A 25,700-nucleotide genomic window follows, 5' to 3' on the forward strand; every position below is an offset into this window, starting at 1 on the left:
TCTGAAATTCCACTCATGAATTGATTTCTCTGTTATCTTCAAGATATGAGGCCAAGAGACTCAGCAAAGTGCAGGGATGTGACAGGATGAGCATGTGGTGGAAAGCAACTTATTTGTTAGGATATGGCAAAAAACAAGTAGTTCAAGCAACTTAAAGAATTGGAGAATGACCTTGTGTTAATCAGGTTAGCATGCCCAAGGGAGTGGGAGGGAAATCTCTTTACTTAATAAGATCAGTCTTGATTTTAGAGATAATAGGGACATAATTACAAATTGGTGAGGATGATGTGACCTCCAACCCATCTTTTAAATCCTCATCTCGAGATACTTAATGAACCTAGTGAAAGTGGAAAATAAAATGGAGTAAGGAATGATGATCAGAGCCAATGCCTGGTGGAGAAGTCTTCAATAACAACCACACTGAATTTTGAGGAACTGAAAGAAACATTTTAACACCACGTGGAGGAAGATCTATATGCAGCAAAACCTTTTAGCACATCTTGTAAAGTAAATTACTTCAATACACTCACACTTTAACAGTGTGGTTTGCAGCTTTAACACACAAAATGAGAGCAAAACAGAGAGAAAATGAACAGGTCTTTCTTTGGAGCAACCTCCACACACATCTTCTTGGATAACCTTCCAAAAATGTGGCCTTTTCTGTCTGCTATTTATATTTCCTTTGGCTGTTATGATGGGTTTTGGAATAAACTCTCAGCAATCAATCTTTAGAAACACAACAGGACTTGGGTTTTGCACCAAGGGATGCAAACATCTGTAACCCTGCAGGTGCTGCCATCTGCTCAGGTATTAGAATTTGTACCCACAAATATAAAACTCTTTCAGGCACTATAAATATCTTTGGTTTCATTTTTTGGTGATTTTATGAATGTTTTTAAAGTCCAAACCTTATGCACAAGCATTAGGAAAAATAGATATGTTAGAAAAGGAAGAGAGAGGTTTAGAATGGATATTGGGAAGGAATTCTTTCCTGTGAGGGTTTGAATTGCAGAGGGGATTTCTCCAACAGTGACTGACCTTGAATTAGGCCTCAACACTTTAGAAAACCCTTTTGAATTTACCTCATTTCCAGACCATCAGCATTCAAAACACATGAGTGGCATTGATCTCCCATGTGCTGAAAATCTGACAGTTACCTTTAAACAACAGGATCAAAGTAACACCAAAACATTACTAAATCTCTTTACTACCATTTTTCCAGATGAATTATTTAATATCAAACCAAAGAAAAAAATTCTAACCTAGTGACTTCAAGATGACATTGCTCTCTGTTCCCAATAACTGTGTGATCCTCAAGCTGAAATCAAAAGCTGCCCCATAAATTTAATGCTATTTAAGAAATCTAGGGTTTAAAGAAATTTAAAGCAGAAATAACAATAGAGGATAGCTTGGGGGAAAAAAGAAATCAGTGGAAAGCCATGAAATTTCTCAGTGTTCCATCCTTCACGTCACAAATAATCTCTCTGGAGATATAAACACACAGACAAAATTCAATTAATGCTTTCAAACTGACAAGAGTGGTTAAAAATAATAAAATTAAGCCTTTTTAATCACAAGGCATTGCCAAAAGGTGCATCCAGTGAAGGCCAGCACTGATTCCAAGGCCTGGGAAGGATCCACTTAATGAGCCCAGAGTGCTCCTAAACCTCCTGGGTCTGTCCTGAGCCATCCCCTCCTGTCAGAGCTCCCAGATGTGCTGGAAGCTCTTCCCAGATCTCCTGGCTGGAGATTGGCTTGCTATGATATGTTTCTATGGAATAATAGGGAAAAAATTATGGAAAATGTGAAGATTGCAGGCATGTTCCTTGGAAAAAATGTATTTGATCACAGGAAGCAATCCTGACCTATGAATTCCTTACTAAAAGAAGTTCTTCCCACTGTTGTTTCCAATTCGTGTTCATTTTGAGATGAATCCAACCAAAAGAAGGGAGAAAAGAGAGGAAACAAAACAAGAATTTTGTTGAAAAAATATCAAGGCACTATAGAGAGAGTTTTTGTGTTGTTATGGAAACCCAGAAAGCACAGGCTAGGAAAAAGAAAAGTGAATAAAGAAGCAATTTCAGCTGCAAATATAAACATGTCCTTGCTTCCTGGAAAAAGTCTTTCCAAAGGATTTTGTTGATGCTGTGCACCCAAGCAACTGAAAACTACAAATTCTTCCCCAGAGAAACACAGATAAAAATTGGAAATCCACTGTAATAAAATAATAAACAGGACAAGGGATAAAAAAGCAGATGGAGTTATCAAAGTGTTGTTTTCACACCCACAAAGAAGCAGTTTGCTGAAAATGCAGAAAACTTCAGACATTCTGTTTTAAGTAATCAGTAGAGTGGTGGAAAAGGACAGGATTCTGTATTTATCTGGAGAAAAATAGTTCTCTGCTCCTCTCCCACATTTGTATTTGTATTTCATACATTTTGAGCAGCTAGCTAAAGAAATAATTCTGTTCTCTGAACATAAATTACTTAGGAAAAATTGGTTGTTTTATTTAAAACTACTCTGAATATGCAGAATAAAATGCAAAACTGTCCATTATCTGTTAGTCTATAGTGCTTTGCACGTGAAAAGTTAATTTAAATATATTTCCTGACACAGACCTAAGTTGCATCCAAAAATAATGGTAATTCAGTGCACTGGTACAACCAAGCTTTGGCTTTAAAATTCTCATTCTGTCATTAGGTAATTCTTAATGAAATGGCACAAATCAGTCCTGCTAATGGCATACTGCTCTTATGTACCTGGATAATCTGCACTGCTCAGGTATCCTGCAACTTGGCACTTCAGGATCAGGGTGGATCTTTTGGGGAAGGGCACCCAAAAGTGGCCCCTTCCCTACAGAAGGAGGGCCTGCTCTGAAAATTCCTTTCACTGCTTGAGAAAGAAAAAAAATGGATTTATTACTTGTAGCAATGATCACCTGCTTATGTAAATAAACAGAGAGTTTGTCATCAATTCTGAATATTCAAGGGGTGGATTGTCAGTGAGCCCTCAGTGGTTTTGGCACCAAACATCCTGCCTGCACCTCCAGAACAGTCACTGCTGCTGAAGGGATAATGGGCAGGAAATCTACTGCACATCCAATAAGCACTTCTGTAAATAAGCTAATCTTTGAGAACAGTTTCTCTTCCTCACCAAAACAAAACACCAAAAAAAAAAACCCAAAATCCCCCAAGGGCAGCAGACCACAGAGTTCACATTATGGACCCAGTGACTTCTAAATTCATTCTGGAAAGAAAACCATTTTTACTGCTGCCATCCATCACTCACCCAGCTCAGGAGCTTTTTACTCCCTGCAGGGCAAAGTCTCTTCATCCTCACTTCTGTCATTTTAAACCACAGAAGGGAACAAACCACACACCTCAGACTGGGGGTTTATTCTTTCTTCCACCAAATTTTTAAGTCATTTTGTGGCTGGGAACAATGAACTCTGGGATCTGAACTGTGCTGCACCAGTTAAGGAAAACCACTGAACTCTTCATGCACATAGATTTGTACATAAATAAATAAAAATAAAAATCAAGCAATATTCACAGAGATGTTATCATTGTAGTTTTAGAAAAAGACAGAACTGCACTAAATTACTGGGATTAACTTTGGTTTGTGAATTCCATGCTCTTGCAAATACCTTTGACTCCAAGTTCCTGCCAAACTCCTTAATGTTCTTTAACTATGGATCTTAGCAGGATCTACTGTAGGACTTTCTTGTTGGAGAAACAAAGCAGGTAAAGGAAAATTAAGGTGATTTTTCAAACTGAAGCATTTTACCTCATTTTTTGAGGATGCTCACAGTTTCTTCAGCAACACACGCAAAACCAAGGCCTCGTTTACTTAAGAACATGAAAGTGCCCCAATAAAATACTGTCACCTCTCAGTTTGAGCCACTGCATCTCCAAAAATACAGTTTCAAATTCTAACATTCCCACTGAACATCCTGGTGGGCACCTTCACTGCTAGGTCTGAGCCAGGAGCAGAATAATTGCAACAAAGAACCTGGGAAAATGGTCCCAGAAAATGTACTTTCCTTTGGGCCAAGTGGGAGCAGGGGTTGAGAAACCCCAGGATGGTGTCACTGCTGCCATCCTGTCTCTCCTTTGGGGTACAGAGTTAGTTACAGTCTCTGCCATAAAAGATACAATGCACTGATTTATCCCTAATTAAGGATGGAGTGGAGAAACAAGATTTGATTGTTATTTACCTTTCCACATCTGTCAGCCTCTTTCAAATACAGTGATTTGAAAGGGGAGAAGAAACCTCACTAATTGCTCTCAGAGCTGTGTGAAGAGTTCAGGCTTTCTGTTTTTGGGTTTTTGTAGGGAAGAGCTGTGTTTCAGATGTAGTGTGTGTTGCTATGGTAATTATTATTTTACTGAATGGTATACATTCAGAACTGATTTCATATTGTCAGACAGCAATTAAACAGATTAGGCTGTGTATACTCACAGCTCTGAAATATTTCCAATTTGTTTTAAATTTTGGGGCATGTGAAAAGCACTGGTCTGGGAAGTGAAGAATCAATTCAAAGGGCAGCTCCAGCTGCACAGGTTTCCTCTTCCCTTCTCCTCTGCTCCCAGGCTGGAGGATTTGGGAGTGAACACACTGGAGGACATTTGGGGGCTTCAATTCCCACTCAATTCCCCAATTTGCAGACTGGAAATCTCTTTCCAGATGGCTGCAGCAGCAGCTCCAGTAACTATCCAAAACTGAACATACTGCCTTTCATCTCCCATGACTGCCCTGCTCATCAGAGTTTTCACTTGCTGGCCACCTGAAAAAACCTCCATGAAGATAAATTGTTTTCCTCCTCCTGCTGTCCCTTTAGCACCCAGCCTCTGAGGGCAGGCTGGCATCACTGCCCCCAGTTTGGTCCCCAGGACACCTGGATAACAGATCCAAAGCATGAAGGGCCCACTCCTCACCACAAACCCTCTGATTTCAGGTCCAACAAGTCCTTCAGGCTGACAATCATTTCCAGATTTATCCAGCCCACTCAGGTTATAGAAACACAAAAGAAGTCAAGGAAGAAAAACAGGAAACAACATGATTTGATTTTCCTGAGAGATTCCAAGTATCTCAGAGTAACTAGAGAGACAATATTCCCCCAGGACAAAAAGGATGCTAAAACTGGTGAAACCAAGCCCAAGAAACCCTTTGGAATTTTATTTGCTGTGTCTTAGCTTGGCATAGGAAGAAATTATAGCAGCCAGGATAGGAAGTTAAGAAGAAAACTGAGGCTTCTGCTCAGCTCTTATACAGGTTCTCTTTGGTAAACCAATCAATTCCAGAATCCCATTTTCCCCCATGCTAAGAAATAACTTGAGGCAAAATTTAATCCATGTGAGTAGGGATAGTCATGGAGATGAATGATGAGTTTGAAAACTCTTGGATGAGAAACACTTGAAAAATGTCCAGAATTGTCAGGAAGAAAAGGAGCTGTGCAGCTTCTGAGCAAAGGATAATAATCTCCAAAAAAAAGAGCAAATGAAGCCTCAGTTCTGTAGGCCCATGGCTGGATATGTGCAATAATACAGATAAAAATAGGGTGCAGCTTTAAGCTTTATGGGGAGGGCACCTGACAGGCAGAGAACAGCAAGAGAAATGATAAGATTATCTAATTATCCATATATTTTCCTGGTCATTTTCTCTCTCAAGTAAATGATTTTCATAGGTTGACATATTCCAGTTTGTGGGAGCAGGTCAGTGAGGAGATCAGGAATGAGTCAGCAGTGGAAGGCTGATGGCAGCATTAATCTTGAAGAAAGCTGAAGGATGAGAGGAAAACAGAATCATGCAAGATCAGAGAGGCTATAATGGGCACAGAGGGTCTGAAAGGTGAACAGACTGATGGCTGCACAAGGGAACATCAGCCTGCAGGAAGCTGGCACAGCACAGGCCATCAACAAAGAGGAAACAAATGGACTAAAATAAGATAGAACCTTGAAAATTAGGATAAAAATAATTTGGATTCCAAAAGGAGACATAATTTACCTAAAGGATGTCACATCCTGGCAACGTGAGTGAAGCAATTGTCCAGCATTTGCTGTTTCTCCTGGTGATAAGGAATCAACATAATCTGGGCATTTCAGACAGTTCACAAAGGATTTGGCATCCAGTCAGGAAAGTCTTGACTTATCTTTTTGTCCCAGTTCCCAAGCCTGTGAACACTGGGGGCTTTGTGTGCCACCAGTGTATTGCTAAAATAGCCAGGTCGTTCACAACAGCACTCCCTCCCCAAAATCACCAAAGCAAGAATGGCTTTTTAATGTCTTTTGGATCAAGCTGTCATGTCTGTAAAATACAGACATTCTGGGTATCCCTGACATATGGTCAGAATAATTTGGGTTGTTTTCTTAAATATAACCTTCTCTAAAGGCAAATTTACTGTTGCAGAGCTATGGAGGGGAAAATGATGCAAAATAAATCAGTATTCAGTTCCAAGGGAGATTATAATACATATTTAATTTTAATAGATACTGAAACTCTCTGTTGGGCTTAATATTCAGGCTAATTATGACTAAACCAAAAAGGTGATTCTATCCTTTTCATATGTGTTTGAGAAAATTTGGGTTTGTCTGGGGAGAACAGGGAAGTACAGACAAGGTCATTCACCTTCAGCTGCTGAAGGAGCTCGAAGAAAGAACCTGAACTGTAATTTCTGCCCCTGGAAAAGAAAGCAAACAGTTAACTGGTGCCAGGTTCCACAATAGGAGTTTAGGAAAGCTCCTAATCCTCAGCTTTCCAAAAGGGCCACCACATGAAAATGCAGTGGTGAAGGAACAGCTCATTCTCTAAGGCCACACTGGCAGCTGAAGTGACTGTCACAGCAGTGTCCCCAACTTTCTCCTTAAAATGGTTCTAACAACATCCCTCAGCCCTTGCCGAGTTAACTCGCCGTTAGCACGTGTGAGGCTGAGCTCAAAGTTATTTTAGGAGCCAACTGGAAAGGAGATTCAGCCTTTTTAAAAATGGAATTGTTTTCTCTGGTTTAAGACTGTTTCCATGGAGAGACCACAGCACATGAACATCTTTAGGCCAAGTGCTTTGCTGCAGGCTTATCTGAATGGAAGCACCACAGGAGGAAGGATAATTGAGGCCAGTTGCTTAAAATTCATGGGCCTCCTCCTATACTTAACTCAGGAGCAATTTATTTTCATTATTTTGATCTGTTAAGCATTTAAAAGTTAAACAGTGCTATACACACCTTCTCTTAAATGACATATCTTAATATAATATTTACTCAGGATGGAATAAACTTAGTGGCAGCAATGTCAGGCTGTTGGGTGAGGGTGACAAAGTGGCAGGAAAATCACACTGTAGCTTAATGTAAAGGGATGCATGAGGGGAAGAAACCTCCATCCTAAATTCACACACAAAATAGTGGGCTCTGAACAGACTATTGCCTCTTGGGAGAAGCATTCTTCTAAGTTATAATGAATAGGTCTATTAAAAAGGCAGTTTACTCTTCACTAAAGGAAAATAAAGCCAGTAGAGTGGTGGTAGTTACTGGAAGCAGGGATGTTGTTATCCTGCTTTATAAACCCTGTGTGAATATTGTCTCTGATTGGGATCTCAGTCCAGCTTCTCTCCTTACAACTTCCCCTCCCAGCGCAGACAAACAAGAAAAAGTACACAGAAGGCAATAAAAACCCATGGAAGGAATAGAACAGCTGCTCTTGGAGGAAGAGCTAAGAGTTTATGATGTTTAAAAAGTAAATATACAGGATATGCTGTTTGCTCTTGCACGCCTTCGCAAGGCAAAGCCAAAATTCAACCTTTCCCCTCAAAAAAATGCTAATTGGAATTTGGCAGAAGCAAGTTTTGGGATCGAGGAGCCAATGTTTAAATTTGATAGACTGACAAAGATTTACCTAAGTCTGGACAACATTTTCAGAGCTTAAAAAAGCAGTTTCCCTCCTCTGTGCTTACCCTTTCACATGAATTCCTGGTTTAATCTGTGTTTTCCCCAGTGCAATAATTCAAGTTCAGGCTCCTGCTCCCAGGAGCGGGGGTGGGAATGCCATGGGCCTTTTCCAGTCAGGAATGTTGTGGGATGCAGCCCGTTCCTGGTGGCAAAGCCAGATTAGGGCAGTCAGCACAGAATTCAGCAGAGTTCAGTGTAAATGTCTCAATTCCATGGTCACATCCCAGGAAAATTAGGGTCAAACCACTCAGATATAGTTCCAGTTTTTGCTGATGGAAAATGATCACCTAAACTACTTTAGAGTCCAGTAGAGGAGCCCTCACCTGCTGTTTATGGCATGGAGTGTTTGTTCTGTGCCTGGGCCAGGAGGACACCTGCACACTTCTCCCTGGACAGAAGGGCCATTAAAAACCTGAATGGAAGAAGCACAGGAAGAAAATTTCCTCTGGCAAGTCAGGATGTTGCCACTTGCTCTGGCTTTGCTGCTCATGATAAATGTGAGTGTCAGGCTCTCAGAGCTGAGTCCCAAATCAGACAAGATGATCCTCAGAAGATGAGGGCTGAGTCTGAGAACATTTTCTATAGCTAAAGAAATTCCATTTAATAGCAGAACATTTACCTTTGACATCAGAACCTCTGTATACACGAGAGGAACAATTTACAATTGACATTTTCCACAGCAATACTCTGTTCCATTACAAATGCATCATGTTCTTTCCATTCTTATGCATGAAGAATAATGACCTTAAAAGTAACATTTCAATTTACAGGAAATTTTAACTAGCACAATCATCATCCCCAAAGGAACCTGATATTGAAATATTATTCTCTTGAACTTTGCAAAACACAGTGAGATATCAACACAAATAACAAACCTTTCACTGATTTAAGGCACAGATACTGTGGTGAGGTATTTTTGCAAGGAAAAGCCAATTTACTCTTCTCTGCACAAATAATATTAATAATTAACTGACAGTCCATATTCACTGACTCAAACCAAATTTCCTGAGATGAACAGGGGTACAGAGAAGCAAAATTATCAGATTTTGCTGGGGTCCTTTGACCTGCATTTCTTGGACTAATGAGAAAGTATCTCATTAAGATGCAAACGAGCAGCCCATGTGAAAGGAATTCCAGCTTTCCAATCGCCTTTGTAATTTCCTGGATCATGACAAACATTTCTAAACACAGGCAGACATTTTCAAACCATTAACTGCAGATTTTCAGATTTTTTTAGGTCAAGATCCCTGGTTTACTATCAATATACACTATGATATAGGACATATAGGACATATAGGAACCCTACTCTTTTCCTATAGAGCAGAAACCAGTTCTGTAGCAAACTTGGGTTAATGAAACGAGGACACTGATGAGCCATAAAAGTCCTGCCAGCCATGACTCTGTAAACAAAATGTGTCAGCAGGAGAAAAATGGAAATGTTCATGTATTTTCCTTCTTGAAATTCAGGATCTGATTCTGCTGTTTGATTGCATCTCTGGGGATAAACTCAAAAACCAGACAAGCTTGCTTTGTCATGCTTCTCCTCTGGAGAATTTTGAAAAAGAACCTATTTGCACCAGTGAAGGTTGAAAAACTCTGAATCAACAGTGACATGCTCAGCTGGTTCCTTCCTCCAAGACAAGTGAAACAAGAAGACTTTGTATCTTTTATCCAACTGAAGCCATTGCCCCCAATGGATTTTACACATTCACAAATATATTTATGATGCCTCATTAGCCTGGCATGATGAATAAACTCCATCAATCAACATTTATTTTACTAGATTTAACTGCTATTACCCTTGAGTTGAAAAGGAAATGAAGAAAAATATAGGCTTGTAGGAGCTGTTAGCCCAAGGGCTTTGTTAAGGATGAGGGGGGAAAAAAAAGAGGAATAGGATTATTTAGGTTGGAAAAGACTTTAAAGACTGAGTCCAACTGTTCCCCAGTACTGCCAAGGCCACCACTACCCCATGTCCCCAAGTGTCACATCCACAAGGTTTTTAAATCCCTGCAGGGACAGTGACTCAGCCACTTCCCTGGGCAGCCTGTGCCAGTGCCTGATAACCCTTTTGTTTTGTTTTTCTGTTTTGATCAGGGAGCAAGAATTACTCATCTGCTGTAATTACTCTTGTTAACAGCCATACCTTCAGCAGGGTAAGGGCAGGAGGTGCTGTGCCCCTCTCAATAACAATCTCCACCGTTAATGGGAGCTGCAGCAAGAGAGCTGAAAGTGATGAGCTTCTGCTCACTTGGCAGGGAACGGGGATGACAGGAATTGGTGACGTTGTCGTGGTTCTTCGTGTGCCACTGGCTCTGCCACGTAAATCATCAGCAGAAGTGCCAGTGCTGTGAAATTTTAGATAAGTACTCACTGGGGAAGGGAACAGGAACCCTGAGCTAAACCCTGGTACTGCAGCTGGCAGAAATTGTGCTGAGATTTAGCACAGGACTTGGGTTTCAGGAGTGAAACCACAGCCTCAATCAGCTCTAAATTAAAATATATTTATTTCCAGAGCCTGTGCATGCTCATGTCTGTGTGTGTATGCCTTTAAAGATAAACCAGCAAGCAGACAGATGTTGATTCATGGAGAATTAGAATTAAAATAGCCTCCTTGCTGATTACACCATTCAGCAGAGGCTGTTTTGTCCTTTTTGATGTTATTTTTTCATTGCTGAATGCTCCAACGCTGTCTCATCTCCAATGTCCTTTAACACCATGTTCATAATACCACAAAGGTACTAATTGACCAGAACATTCTAGTGTGTATATTAAGACTCCCATCATGCAAAAATAACAACATAAATGGCTGGGTTTGCCTGTGCTATCTATCTGTAGATAGGTAGCTATAATCCCCAAATCTCTCTATATCCCCATCCCTCTGTCTTATCTCCAAAACAATACTGAAAAAACCCACAACAAACCAAGCTTATATGATGCCATATTAAAAGCTCAGCAGAATTTCATTAAACAGCTGCATTTGCTTTGTTTGAGATTACAAACACAGATCTCCCTCTTTCTGGCAATCCATAACCCAAGATATTTGGCACTCTATCAACAATTCCAGGCTTGGAAGGATTATAGATGTGCTGACAGTTAAAGGGAGTTAGAGTTCCCTGCCTAAGATAGATAAGTAGCATGTACTCTTTGATAAGTCCTATCAGAGCCCCACTCTGACAGGAATTCCTCCACCATGCCACTAAATCTTGCACCGTGAAGCTCATTAAAGGCGCTGCCATTTGTCCCAGCAGAGCCTGAGCTCCCCTGTCACCAGGAAATATATTCCATTTCTTTCCCCAATTACACACACACTGCTTTATAGTCCAGATTCAGAATATGTTCAGGGGGCTGGGAGGGGGGGGAAGAAGGAAGGCTTTTGTAGGAGCACACAGATCCAGCCTTAATCTGGTGAGCTGTAAGACAAAGCTGTCCGGTGGCGTTGTGTCAGAGGAACGGGCTGAGCAGTACAGCACAAATTCCACTGTTTGTAAACATTTCATTCCATCATTTCCACAGGGTTGCTCTGTTGAAATGAGGAGTTTCTGGAGAAACCAAACAGTTTTGGGGGGGGTGTAAATCTCAGCTCTTTGGTTGCAGTGATTCCTCCCCGTGCCAGGTTTTTGCAATATCATTACCCACACACAGAGCACGAGGATCTCAGCCAGCTCCATTCAGGAGCAGCACATCCAAGTTGACTGAACGTTTTTTTCCTACAGGAATATCACGATGATAGGTTCTGCTGAATGTGGTCAGACTTGTGCTCACTACACTGGATGCTACACCATTACAAAATCCATTCTGAAATCTCTTCCTGCCTTCAAGATAATTGGGAAAATAACAGAGCTCCAGCAGCAAAAGCCTTGCTGTGTGTGTAATGAAGATCTAGGATCAAACATCTCAACGGATTCTCTTAAAATAAGTGTATTATAATTTCCTAGATTATTACCTGCCAAAGCTCAGTGGGTGGGCTCTGGAGGCCTACGCTGTCAGGAATCCCAGGTTCTTAGAATCCTGTCATATCTGTCTGCATCCACCCCCTCAGTGTTTCCAGTTTCCCTTCTTCTGCTTCTGAAAGTAATTCCCTTGGTAGCTGTCACATTAAGATATTGGGATACAACCTTCCCACTGCACTTTTGGATTCCAGCTGAACCTGATTGTCAACTTCACTAACAGAAAGTGAGTACAACCTCCTCCAGTGCCTTGAGATTAATCTGCCTTGAGTTAATGAAAGTCAATTTCTAATTTCAACCCTTAATTGTGATCAATAGGGCTTGAATGAAACTTATCCAGACAAGCAGGGAGAGAACTGATAGGTAGAATCCATATCCAATGTGGCCCTTTAGGATTGTGTACCAGCCAGATTGGATTCTTCAGGGTTAAGTATTTTTCATAAACAAGGAGATGACAGCTCAGAGTTATCACTGGAGCAAATCTGGTGAAGTTAAAGAGTACAGTAAATGGGTTTAGAGTCCCACAGATTATCACTGTTTTTTACATAAGTGGACATTCCATAAGGTGCCTCACACACCTCGTTGGGAGAGGTCTGTTCCCTGCAGGTGGTAAGGCCTAAAGCCTGACCGAGCATCACCTCTGACTCTTCCCTCTCTCACTTTTACTCTAAACCACCTTAGAGCATGGACAGCTTCTTTCAGTTCCCGTGGCATTTCTGAGACACAATGGAGAGGAAAGCACCATAATTCTCCTACATTCTTCATTCAGAACAAAAACCCACCACAAGGCCTTGCATACACACACTAACACATCATTTAACCAATTCTATATTTTTAATAAGCTCCCAATCAGGTTCTTTTTAACTCAGAAAACTCATTTGTCCTTAATGGTGGCTCATGGACGAGCTTGTTGGCTAGAGATAAAAGCTGTTCTAGACAGGGTTGTGCATTTGTGTGCTTTTTTTTTCCTATTATTGAGCACCATGGCCAATATTTTGTAGAAATAAAATAATCAGAATGATATTTTCAAGCCTGCTATCAAGGGCAACACTTCCCAAAGTGCTTTGTTTACACTGCCATTTTTCAGGAACTTTCCCAGTTTGTTGTTCCCACCAGTGTTATGATGAGGGCAACAATTTTAGACACTTGAGTGTAAAATTTCCTTATCATGTCACTTCCCCTTGCTCTAAGTGAGACTGGCAGCTTGTATTTGCTACTCATACTCACAGTAGTAGTCTCTCCTCTTTTCACAGAGTACTACAATGGTTTTATAACTACACACAGAGAGTAGCAGTAAAAATGCCAGTAAAATTAATCAGCCTTGCATCTGTGTTAAAAATCCTGCCTTATCATGCATATATTTTGGTTTTTCTCAGATTATGGTTACAACAAATGAATAATGAATCTTTGCAAGCAACTGCAAAGACAGGCATCATCCTCATACAATTGACTGTGTTCACACAACAGAGATGTGTAAACTATCTTTGGATCCAGGAGGTGGAAAAGAACAGATGAATCTTGGAGCAGAATAATACTTGTGGAATGTTTTCTTCTACAGGATATCCCAGCATGTGGGCTGGAACACACAATTGGGGGAGTTACAAATATACTTAATATACTATACTATACTATATTACACTATACTATACTATACTATACTATACTATACTATACAGTGTATGTGCTGTATAAATATATTTCATATTGCAAAAGCCTTATTTTGATATTAGATCAACACATCACTCCACACTTAATTCTGCCAGCAACCAGCAGAGAACCAGATCCCTTACAAAAGAGGAGGAACAAATCTAACAATGACCAATTTCTCTTAGATGTCAGAAAGAACAAATCTGCTCATTAACAATCACAACCAAATTGGAGTAAGTTCATCAGCACCTCATTCAGGGGTAACTTGCCATGTCAGTGTCCTTCTGTTTGCCATGAGATTTCTGAAAAATGAGGAATTCTTATTTCCTGTGTATAAAACACCAATAGGGACTGGTAGAGAATGATAGATTTATCTTTTCAAATTACTCCTGGAAACATAAAAGCATCTATACCTGGTTAGACCACAGAAACACTGGATGAACCAGACAATTGGTACCAACTGTTTACCTTGTCAGACTTCCTTTGTCATGGAAGAAACACTGACCACTGGCAAAAGAGGATGCTGAAACTTGAGAAAGATGACAATTCTATAAATCCATAGTTAAGGTATTTCAGCTGTTGCCCTACAGGTACATCATTGAATAAATCAGGGACTATGGCTGGGTAAAAGGTGCAGTTTTCCCCAAGGGATCAAACAGAACCTCCAATTTTTCCCAGTGCACAGGGAGGAGTGCTGTGGTTTGGATCCATTTCAGCTGTCCAGCCTCCAACTGGAACTGACTGGGTGATGAGGCGCAATCAGTGTTTTACTGGGAGGTTTAAACACAGCCTGTTTGGAGAAGGCAACTGAAGGGAACTGATCATCCTGGCAATGCCTTTTAATTGTTTGAGCTAATCCAAGGCTTCAGGTCTAATTACCCTCACAATTTTATTTTAAAAATTCTTTTCAATTGATTACATTTTCTCATTCTGCCCCTTCCTTCTTGAAGGTTAATTGGTGACTGCTATGTCTGTTGGAAAACAACCCCACTGAAATTTCAGTTTGTTCTTTTTTTTAAGGAAATTTTCCAAGCTTCTTGATAGCACAGTAGAAGTCTAAAATGTTTCCAAGTACATTTTTCAGAAGCCAACCCAACACCAGAGCTTCTTCTAAATTATTTTAAATTTACATCAGTTGTATCATTTGAGCTAAGTGGTGGTACAATGATTACTTGGTTTGGCAGCACTTTCTAATTCACCTTTTCACTTGTATATTCCTTTTTAGGAATTTTTATGGCATTTTAAAATGCCATTTTTATATGCCACTTTTCTAGAGGTACAAGGAAAGCACTTGTCCAACAAGGCTCCCAACTGGATTTGTACTTGTAACAGCACCACAATATAGTTTAATTTATAGCTACAGAAATGAAAACTTTGTCACTGAACTGGCAGAGGGTGGGGAGAAAAGATCAGAATGAAAAGGATTCTCTTAAGTGGAGAAGAATTTTTGAAGGTTTACTTTTAAACCAAGAGTGACTTGCTCTTTTCTCTTTTTTCCCCCTATAATTTTTTCCAACCTCCTGCCCTGCTTTATGTATTTATCCTTCCTTTTCCTAGGAAAGTGAAACAAATCATCTTCCTTAAAATAAAGGATAAATATAGAGTAAATTAATTAACTCAGAACTGAGACATAAGGGTTTATGAGACTAGAGGATGTGTTAGTTTATTCTTGGATTTAAAAACAGCAATTTTTGAGGGTCATATCCTGTGCCTTTTTATTTAGCCCAAACTTCCTTTGACATAACTTGGAAGTCCTTGACATGTAAAAAATGCAGATTGACCTCCAGACACGCTGTGGAGCTTGGCATTGCCCTGGAACTTCCCAGGTTTATTGTTGCTACCGGGATCACTCCCAAGGTTTAACACCTCTGAATGTTTTCTGTTCTGTCTGCCAGACAGCCACAGGCAAAACGAGCACTGTCACACCTCGTGCGGCACCGAAAGGAGACAGTTGAATTATTTTATCAGTCTTTCCAAAAAACCTGAGTGCAGCCTAAAACAGCTCCCTGAAAAGCATCTGGAGCTGGTAGTAGGATATTAATAGCAAACCCCCATGAAAGCAAGAGCATGAGAAAGCACCAAATCCTTCCCTAAATTAAAGTAACAGCACAGCCCTGATACCTCACGGGGATGTCCAAGTACAAACCCAGCCCTGTGTAACCAACTCCAGCTCAGGAACTGGGCCAGAATCAAAAACTTGAGGAGTTTCTCTGTTTTGCAAGCCCCTTTCACAGACTGACAATGATTCTCTAAGGAATGAATGGGTGGGTCACTTCTGTTTGTGATATTATTTAACAATTTCTTCCTCTTTCTGTTTTATTATTTCACACAACCTTAATGAGCTGGGTCTCATCTCTTCACAAACATAAAGCAGACTTCCTCAAAGTGCTTTCCTTCTTCTTCTTGTACTTCCCCAACAGATGTTTTTGTTATCTCTATTTCAGAAAAATAAAAACTAATACCCACTCCACAGCGTGTAAATTCCAGATTTAAGTTACCACCTTTCTTTTTATTCCTGCTAAGAAGCACAGAGCATGGAAACAGGAATTGAACAAATTCATCAGTTTTCAGAGGGCAATAAATTAAATTGAATAGTTTTCAATATGTTACTGCAAAACCAGCTTTTTATGAGGTAAATCCCATCTTTTGTACTGTATAAGATACAGATCTTGTAATTGGTTTCTTAAAGCTATTTGATATAGAATTACAGTAACAGAAATAGAAGAAGAGCTTTTCTAAAGAATTATAATCTAAATATTTAGAGCTCATTGCTTTCTGCATTAAATTTTCAACCAGCTAGGATGAATTTAAGAAGTATTTTTCAGATTCATTGTATTCTACTCTATATATTCACTGTTGACAAACCTCTTTACTTGCATCTCCCAAGACACAGAAAGAGTTTGTAAAATTTTGGGGAGGAGAGAAATATTTTTAGGAAATATAGTAATTTTGTAGGATAAACTATTTTTTCTCTAATCCCCAGAGTCAGATTTAGAACTTTGTGGCTTGGCTCATGTTTCTGGAGATGACTTTTTTGTATGTCATGGACAGCATTTGCACTTAGGAAAACAAAGTGAGTGTGAATTGTGAGGTGTTAAACCAAAAGTATCTAAAAGCCAGAAAAACCTCTCTAAAATTAGTATGCAATGTAATTAGTGAGATTTGAAGCATTCTGTATGATCATTTGGGTCGTTCCCAATCAGCCAAACTGAGAGAAGTTGACAGCAAGGAGGAATTTTAAAGCTTTTCCAATTGGTTCTCAATGCACTGGAGAAGGGGAGCAGTCACTTAATGCAGGCTCAGCTCCTCTCCAGCCTGGAACACACATTCCAGGACCTGCAGCTGCTTTTCCCACTCATCCCCCAGGGAGCTGCACCAGTTTTACACAGTGATGTCTCTCACTCTCATTTCCATTGATTTACACAGTTTGTACCATTAAGGTAACAGGTTAAAAGCTCACACTTCTGTTTTATCAATGCTCATTTCTACTGGGGGCACTTCCCTACTTCAGGTCAGGATCAATTAATTTTCTTATAGAATCTGATACTTTGGATATTTGAAAATTTGAACTTTTTGGAGTGCCAAGAGAGGAGAAGTTAAATTCATGCCACACCAGGTAGATCCCTCGCTCTCTGAGGAGCAAACTCCAGTGAGAAAGCAGAACTATAACAGCCCAACACCCCCATGCTCTGCAAGCACAAAGTGCGTCTGTCCCAAACAGGGGTGTTCCTCTAATCCCAGAAATACTGAGCTTCTGACTTCTCATTACCAAATAGTTGATTTTTACCCAGCTTTTCAGAAGAAAGGGGTAATAAGAGAGCTGAACTCGTTTTAGACAGGGACGTTTATTAATAAATCCATGAATTCATCAATATTCCCTCAAACACAGCAATGAGATGACAAACAGAATGACATCATTTATAGGAAAAGCTTGAAAATCCTTCATTTAAAATATATGTCATGCTGTGTACAAGTGTGTGCCTTTAGTTTATAACTTATTAAATTCCTACTTTTTATCCAGGTTGGAACTTTAGATAATTGATCACTGTTGGGCTCAGAGATTCCAATAGATACTGAATGTTTCCCTGGGTTTTCGGGTGATCTATTAGAAACTAACGAACCAAACATGTTCTTTTTAATATTTATTTTGTTGAGAAAAAGAAAACAACAAAAAATTGTTGAATTCTCTACTAGAGCTTGGGAGATTTCAGCCTTGCAGAACTTGGAGTTAGGACTGAAGGAGTGGAATCATTGTGGCAGCTAATTAATCTAACATGCAGAGCACTGTGTTTGTAACACTGAGGAGGAACAACTCACCACGTTCATTTCAGCTCTCTGAACCTCAGTAAGAAGGTCATAGCCTGAGGTGAAAGGAACAGCCCTGGAGAAAGTGCCAAGAAGTTAAAATGCCAAGGGCCTATTTTTACATGCTGCTTCTATTATTAGTTACATCGTGTGGAAGTACAGAGTCTATGAAAAAATCATATTCTCAAACGAGTAAAGTACTCAAATTCTTTATTGTAAATGAAGAGCAGAAGAAACTAAAGTTGAAAATTGGTTAGGTACAATTTAACAGGCTTTACTGGATCATCAAAGGCCAGCAAAAATAGCTTCCAAATCCTACCCTCTGAGAAAATTTAGGGGCTGCCCACAATTTTACCCAATTAATCAAATATTCCTTTTCCTGTAATTGCTGTTTCCCACTTCAGGTTTGTGTGCATCCAAGCCCATTTTCCCATGATCAAAGTTTAGCAGCCCACTTTGTAATCCTGCTCTGCCACCAAAACCCACCCAGCTGAGAGTGCACAGAGAGTTCAGAGCTGGGAGCAGCACCACAGCTTCAACTGCTGCTGCAGTTACTCAATCATTACTTGCCCTCAGCTGTTTTCCATCCAATACAAACATAAACTGAGGTAATCCTGCAATCTGGTTAACTTGTTTAACTTCTGTATTAATTATAGAAGTACCCAAGGGCAGCTATTTCCCACGCACTCCTAATTTATGGCTCTGATGATTACTTCTTTATAAAATGTCTTATTAAAGGCGGGTAATGTTGTTTCTTCTTAATGAAGTACAAAGGCACGGCAGAAAATGTTTCTGTAAAACAAGTCCACAGTCTGCAATCATTTTATCTAATCACCAGTGTGTTATAACAACAAAAATCTGGGATATTTGGTTAGTAATTGAGAGTTCAGCCAACCCAAACAGAAGGCCCTAAAGTACAACTTGTAGTAATGGCCATTTACAGTGTCATGGGTTCCTAACATGTCTCACACACATATTGTCCAGGATACATTTATTTTTATAATCATTTGCATTACATAATTGTGATTGCATTGCATAAGACAGGCTTGCAGCACGCTTCAAAGAACATCTAATGTTTTAAACTGCTAACTCCATTTCATCCCCTTTCTCACATGTCTTTCCTAGACAGCGAGGAGGAAACAAACCAAAAAAGAGCAGGCACCAAACAATGGGAAGAAAGAAAATGGTGTGGAACAGCCAGAGAATATTTCAGACTATCAAATATAGTCATAAATAGTATTCTCATTATCTGTGTCCTGCATGCCCTGTTGCTTTTGCTTTTAATGTGATCATGTAAGCAATTTAGCCCAACAACAAAAACGAATGAGAGCAAACATCACTGAGACAGCAGCCAAGGCACTGGAACTTCTGCTCACAGAATGCAAAACAAACTAAAAGTTGAACCTTCCATGGAAAGAACCACATCTGAGTTCTTCAAAGAAAAGGTGGAGAAATACTCTGCCACCGTTAAAGGCAGTTACAATGAGGGGTTTTGAGGATAAAAATGTTCTGTGCAGAGTGTTTTGTGAAAGAAACAATTACCAAACAGACTCTCCAGAGGAATGAAGCTCATCACATCCAAAAGGTAGAGTCAAAAGTAGTTCCACACGATGGCCAATAAGATTTTAGTTTCAAGAGTGGTTGTGTAAGGTCCAAAATAAGAATGTGTTAGCACAGATCTAATTCTTCAGTCAGTTTGTACTCAAAAGCAAACAGCCTCACTTAGGAGGAGAGAATCTGTGCAAATTGCTCATGGGTCAAAAAAAATCTTGGTGTGAAAAGCTCCTAACAACATTAATTCCCTTTAATGTGTTGTACTACCAGCAATGTTCATTGAAATAAAAGCAGTGGAATGAATATATTTCCATAATCTGTTCACTAAGAATGATTTTTTTAATGCTATATAAAGCAACTTCCAAGCACAGTCACCCTTGTACTTGAAAAACTCAGCATCCTTTTAATCAGAAAGTAGGAAGTTTTGAAATGTCACTTTATATGATAACCATTACAAAATATTAATCTGCAATTTAGATAGCTCTTCTAAACTGATATTCTTTTTTTTTTCTTAATGAGTATCAAAATATTTGATTTCCATCAGTATTTTTAAAAGTGTGGGAGGGTGAACTGAATATCCCTTAGAAACAACAAGAAGAATCCCTCAATGTGTAGAGACTTAGTTGTGTTTGGAGAATGTTTATTTCTAAACACCACCTATTTGTAGATTATAGTGATTCCTAGGCTCAAGGGGATGAAATGTGTTAGCCATGACAGGACCAGCATCCAGAACATGGGCTCTTTTCAAGAGTGACAAGGTACCAGCAACACTGAAGCTCTTGGCTTTCTGTACACCCTCCTGTGGGATGATTTAGGATTAATTCACAGAGAAACACCAGGATTTCTAGCACCAAAATCCCTTGGGTGTGATGTCAGCATCCTCAGCTGAGCTCAACAACCAGCCCTGGAAGGGATGCCTAACCTTGGAGGGGCTCCTGTGAGAGTTAACACAGCCACAGCCTCGGGGTGGGAAATCCCAGACTGGTTTGGGTTGAAAGGGACCTTAAAGACCACCCAGTGCCACCCCTGCCATGGCCAGGGACACCTTCCACTGTCCCAGGGCATCCAAACTCTGTCCAGCCTGGCCTTGGGCACTGCCAGGGATGGGGCAGCCACAGCTTCGCTGGGCACCCTGTGCCAGGGCCTCCCCTCCCTCACAGGGAACAATTTCTTCCTGATATCTAATCCAAGCCTAGATTAGACTAAATATTCCTAATATGGAGTCTAAATTCAATGTTCCCTATCCAATCTCATTAACCATAGAAAATGCCCCAGCCAGGTGCAGCCAATATCTTCTCCTGTCATTCATTGTGGGCACAGGCCAACATTATCATTTCTATTGTAAAACCTCACAAAAGATGATGAAAAAAGCACCATGTTAAAAAGGATGCAATGACTTTTTGTTGGTCCTTGTGATTAATATTAGACATGGCAAGTAGTTAATTATATTTCTTAAAAGGGCTTTGAGATTGCAATCAATAGAATTGATTATAAAAGACAAATTATGAAGGAGTAAAACATCACAGCCTATTTAATATGATGCTAAAAAAGCCCATCCAGCATCATACATGAATTTCAACTTAAAGTGACAACAGTGCCAGCTTTCATGTGATAGGGGCTTAGAGAGCAAGTTAAAAACATGTATATCTGCTATTTAAAGGGAGAGAATTCCATCTCTCCATTTAACAGAGATGGAGATAGCAGAAATAACAATTTTCAAGGACTTACTTTATTAAAAAAAGGATTTCTGCTCATGGGAAATTACCACAAGAAGGTCTTTAGCTTAACATTGCAAGTTGAGGGGCAAAACTTCTACATAACTCCAGTGTTAAAAAGGTGAGTCTACATTGCCTTTCTTGATTTTTTATAGTAAAACTGTGGGAAATCCATAAGCAAAAAATATTTTCTCTCTTTAAGAGAAAGAAAGGATCAATCAAAAGAACTCACTCCAAATACTGCATGTCATTGGAATCTAAGTATTCTGTGAATGTTGCACAGTATTCTGTGAAGAAATGTAAAAGGACAGTGCTTCGAAGTTTTTCTTTTCATGTTCCAAGTCAAAGCAAGGCTTTTACAGTCCTTAAAATAATCATGTTGCCATCAGGGACTTACTTAAGCACTTAAGATGACAGAACAATCATTTTTACTTTTATTTTACTTACCATCTTCTGCAAACTCAGCACTGGAGAAGTAGGGCTACTTTCTAAGCTTGTTCAAATGAAATTTGAATTCCTAAATGAACATTTGAAAGCAAAAATGTTGTACCTCCAGAATGACTGAAAATAAACCTGAACCTAGACATTATACCAACTATATCTATTCCCATCAAAGCTTGGGGCAAAAAAAAGAGAAAAATAAAAGCAAAAAAGAATGAACAGTTTAATTCTTCCATTTCATTTGAACAGGGAAAAAAGAACGTAGCAGCAAGACAAATTTGTGCTTCCTGGTGACACAACTTGTAAGAGTCTGGCTGTGTCCTCTCTTGGCAAGCACAACTTTGCTGATTTGTTTTTCAGAGGTCTTGACAAGAACCAGCGCTTTAAATGTGTCAGGTTTAATAAAAGTATCAGTAGGAAGAGGAAGAGACCAGGGCATGATATGTAACTTTGTTACTCAAGTTAGTAACTTCTTCCTTAAAAATGAGTCAGAAATCAGGTCTGATTCAGCAGGAGCAAGAGATGGGATCTCATATTTAATGTTTCAAGGCCTTAGTATGCTTGTTTCTACATAGAAGCTCTGTAAATTATCTTTTTCTCTTGAATAATATGGTCTAGCTATAGCCTGAAAGATCATTTTGTGGTTATCAGCCGATGTTCCAAGGCAATCCCCTTTGGACTGTTCTCTCCATCTAATGCACCTCCTATTGATGGGTTTCATTCTGTGGAGGGTCACTAAGAAAACACACAGTGCCCATTTTGTGGCATTTAGACAGATATAAAGATTACATTAATCTAATTTTCCAAGCATATGTTGCCTCTACAAAAAATAAAAAAAAAAAAACCAAACAAACCAGGAACAGGAAACCTCAAAGGGGAATATGAGTCTTTTGGAAAATAGCAGGAAAATCTCATAAATAAGAACCCTTTGATACTGATCTACACAGCGGCAGAAAACCATTATATTTTGTCATGATTAGCAATATGTTCTCATTTCTGAAATGGTCTTACTTTCCTCAAAAAGATCTAAAGCTCTGTGCCTAAAATAGCTGAAAAACAGCTGTTGGATTTTTTCACAGCAATGGGTTTTATCTTCATGCTACATAGAATGCAAACCAATCATTTGACTAATATATAGTTGCAGAAAACATGCCTTCAGAATAGTCTCTCCTGCTAATGACAAACAGAGGAAATATTCCCTTTTACATGAGTTTTCATGCGCTTTTTTATTTAGGTTTTTTTTTAAATTTATGTATTTTAATGCTTTCATACCTGTTTGGCACAGGAGCAGCTTTAATCATACACATCAAGTTTCCCACCTCTGGAACCAGTTGAGCCCTTGGCTGTAAAGGGTGAAAAGATTCTGCTTTTGCCTGTTTTATAGTCTTGTCACATTTTAAGTTTCTCTGGTGACTGGAGAGTGAACTAAAAATACAGTACCTTACCTGAAGAATACTTTTGCATCTTTCCACTTACCTCAGATTCCGCCATCATTCAAGAAACAGCTATTTCAGTTTAGCTCTGTCTTAGGAGTTGTTAAATTTGGCTTATAATATTTTAAAATGTTTTATTTAAGCCTTTGGGAAACTGTTTTCTCGCAACATAATCTCCTGCTCCCTTGATTTTGAGGTGGACCTTGGTTTTTGCCTAGAGGAGGAAACCTGCATTGATTTCACCACAACCAAATCTAGGGGATGCTTCATTCAGTGGCCATCCAAAGATTTATACTGAAGGCTGAAAAAACCCAAAGAGCCACAACCTGGCAAGAGCTGTCTCTATAAAAAGATTCCTCTCAAATGGTCTTTTTTTTTTTTTTTTTTTTTTTGCTTATTAATTTCAGCCTTGAATATGAGCTTCAGAAACTGGGCAATCTAGGGTATGGGGACAGGCAGAGAGAGAAGGGGTTGGGGAGGAATTCCAGTTCAAAATCATTTCACAGCTATACTTCAAATAATACTTTCAAATAATCTGCTCCACGTCTAAAACTTTATTCCCACTATCATGACTTTGGATTTCACAAGCCTGTTTAAAAATAACCCAGCAAAACACGTCCTAAATAGGTAGAAGGGACTTGCCTCTCTGCTCTCTACCACATCCTATGAATGTGCTGCTGTATTCCAGAGACTTTCCAAAGGTGGCAGGGCGAGCATGTGTGAATAGGAGAGCTTTGTCCTCTGCAGCTATCATTGTGCTGTCCCTACCGTCCACAAACGCAGAGGGCAGATGAGAACTGGATAGAAACAGACCATGCAGTTGTAAAACCCGGTTCTTTTCTCTCTTTATTTATTTATTTCTGCGACTGAGTAACACCTCTCATTACAATTACCGGCTCAATGGCAGAAAATCTCCCCGGTGTGCTGTGCAGATTTTCACAGCTTCATTTGTCTCCTCCTGTGGCATCAGTTTAAAAAGGTTCCTAAAGAATTGCCACTAACAACCGCTTCTATTTCGAGCCTTCAAAGCCGGAGCTGAGCACAATACAAGGCACTGGTAACTGATCTTTAGGTTTCAGTCCACAGACTTTCCACACTGGGAATAGATCCCATCTGTTTCCTCTTTATGCACCAGCCTTTAGAAAGCACAGATCTGGAAACTGCCTCCGTACAGAACCGAGTATAGCCGGCTTTCCCCAGGTGACGGCAGAAAAATCCCCATGATTATGGATAGCTTTCTCCCAAGGCTTTCTACTCCTCTTTTCTCCCTGGTCTCTGAATACACGGTGTGCTTTTCTCCATGTGCTGTGGTTTTTTGGAAGGGTGAAGGGACTGGACTGCCTCTCTTTCCTTGCCCCTTCCTCTTTCCCCTTCTTGGCAGAGGTTTCCCCATTTACCAGCCCTCACAGGAGGAACATTTCAATTTCAAGCCCCAGCACAATCAACCACAGGCAAACCCCCCTCTTTGCTTTGGCACCAGAGCGTGAGACATTTCCCCCACCGCTCTCCCTCCCCAGCAAGCTGCTCTCCAGATGGATGCTCGTGGCTCTCCCTTGTCTCTTCCCTTCTCCTGTCCCGGCCAGAGGCAAGCAGAGGGCACAGAGCAGAGGATTCCCTGGGGCAGGGGCAGCCGCACAGAGCAGGACGCTGTGACCCCGGGATGCTCAGCACTACCGAAGTCCTGAACTCTTTTGCCTCGGGGATCCCCCCTGTCCTCGCTTTCTTCCCTCAGCCCCACACTGGGGGGGTCCCCTCAGCCAAACATTGGGAGAGTCCCCTCAGCCTCACACTGAGGAGTCCCTCAGCCCCACATGGGGGTCCCTCAGCCCCACACTGGGGAGTCCCCTCAGATCCACATAGGGGCAGTCCCTCAGCCTCACAATGGAAGGTCCCTACAGCCCCACATGGGGGTCCCTCAGCCTCACACTGGGGACTCCCTCAGCCCCACACGCGGGGGTCCCCTCAGCCCCGCGCCCTGCCCCGCTCCCCTCAGCCCGGCACTCACTACTTGTAGAGCTGTTGCAGGCAGAGGTCCAGGCACTCGCCCTCCACCTCCTCCTCCGTGATGTACTCCGAGAGCGGCCGGGGCAGCGAGGGCAGCGGCGGGGGCGGCGGCGGCGGGGCGGGCGGCTGAGGGTCGCCGGCATCGCCCTCGCCGCCTTCTCCCTCCTCCGCCTCGGCGGCCGCTCCCGCTTCTCCCTCTGCCCCGGGCTCCTCGTCAGCGTCGCCCGCGGCTTCGGCAGCGGGAGGGGGGGCCGCCGGCTCCGGCTCCGGCTCGGGCTCCGGTTCGGGCTCCGGCTCTGCCCCGAAGGGCCCGCGGAACTCGCCCAGGAACAGCTCGAGGAAGCGGCGGTAGGTCTTCTCCTCCGCGCTGCCGCCGCCGCCGTTGCCCGAGCCGCCCGCGGCCATCGCTTCGCATTCCCGGCCGCCCGCCGGCGGATCAGCACTGCGCCCGCAGAGAGCTCCCTGCCCGCCGCCGCCTCCTCCTCCTCCTCCCTCCCGCCCGCCGCCTGCGCGCGCGCTCCCGAGCCGGGCCCGCGGGGCCGCGCACGCCGCGGGGGGTGCGCGGGAGGGGGGGGGGGGGGGACGCGCCTGGGCGTCGGGAGCGCGCGCGGCGCTGAGGGGGGCCCGGCGGGGTCCGGCGGCCGCCCTGAGGGGGCGGCTCGGGCCGCGGCGCTGGCGGGGGAGCGGGAGCGGCGGCAGCCGCGCCGCTGTG

At 41.4% G+C, this 25,700-nt stretch overlaps 1 protein-coding gene across 1 annotated transcript in view; it reads right to left on the minus strand.

Annotated features, from left to right (window-relative positions):
* PPM1E (protein phosphatase, Mg2+/Mn2+ dependent 1E) overlaps positions 1-25,468 on the minus strand; it is a 59,063-nt gene extending 33,595 nt beyond the window's left edge. Inside the window, exon 1 of the mRNA XM_084219294.1 lies at positions 24,990-25,468. Coding sequence (XP_084075420.1) covers positions 24,990-25,393 — 404 coding nt within the window. The 5' untranslated portion in view covers positions 25,394-25,468. The remainder of the gene's footprint in view (positions 1-24,989) is intronic.
* Positions 25,469-25,700: the final 232 nt, after the last annotated feature.

Source organism: Fringilla coelebs (genome assembly GCF_963513975.1).
Source record: "Fringilla coelebs genome assembly, chromosome: 20".
Taxonomy (NCBI): Eukaryota; Metazoa; Chordata; class Aves; order Passeriformes; family Fringillidae; genus Fringilla; species Fringilla coelebs.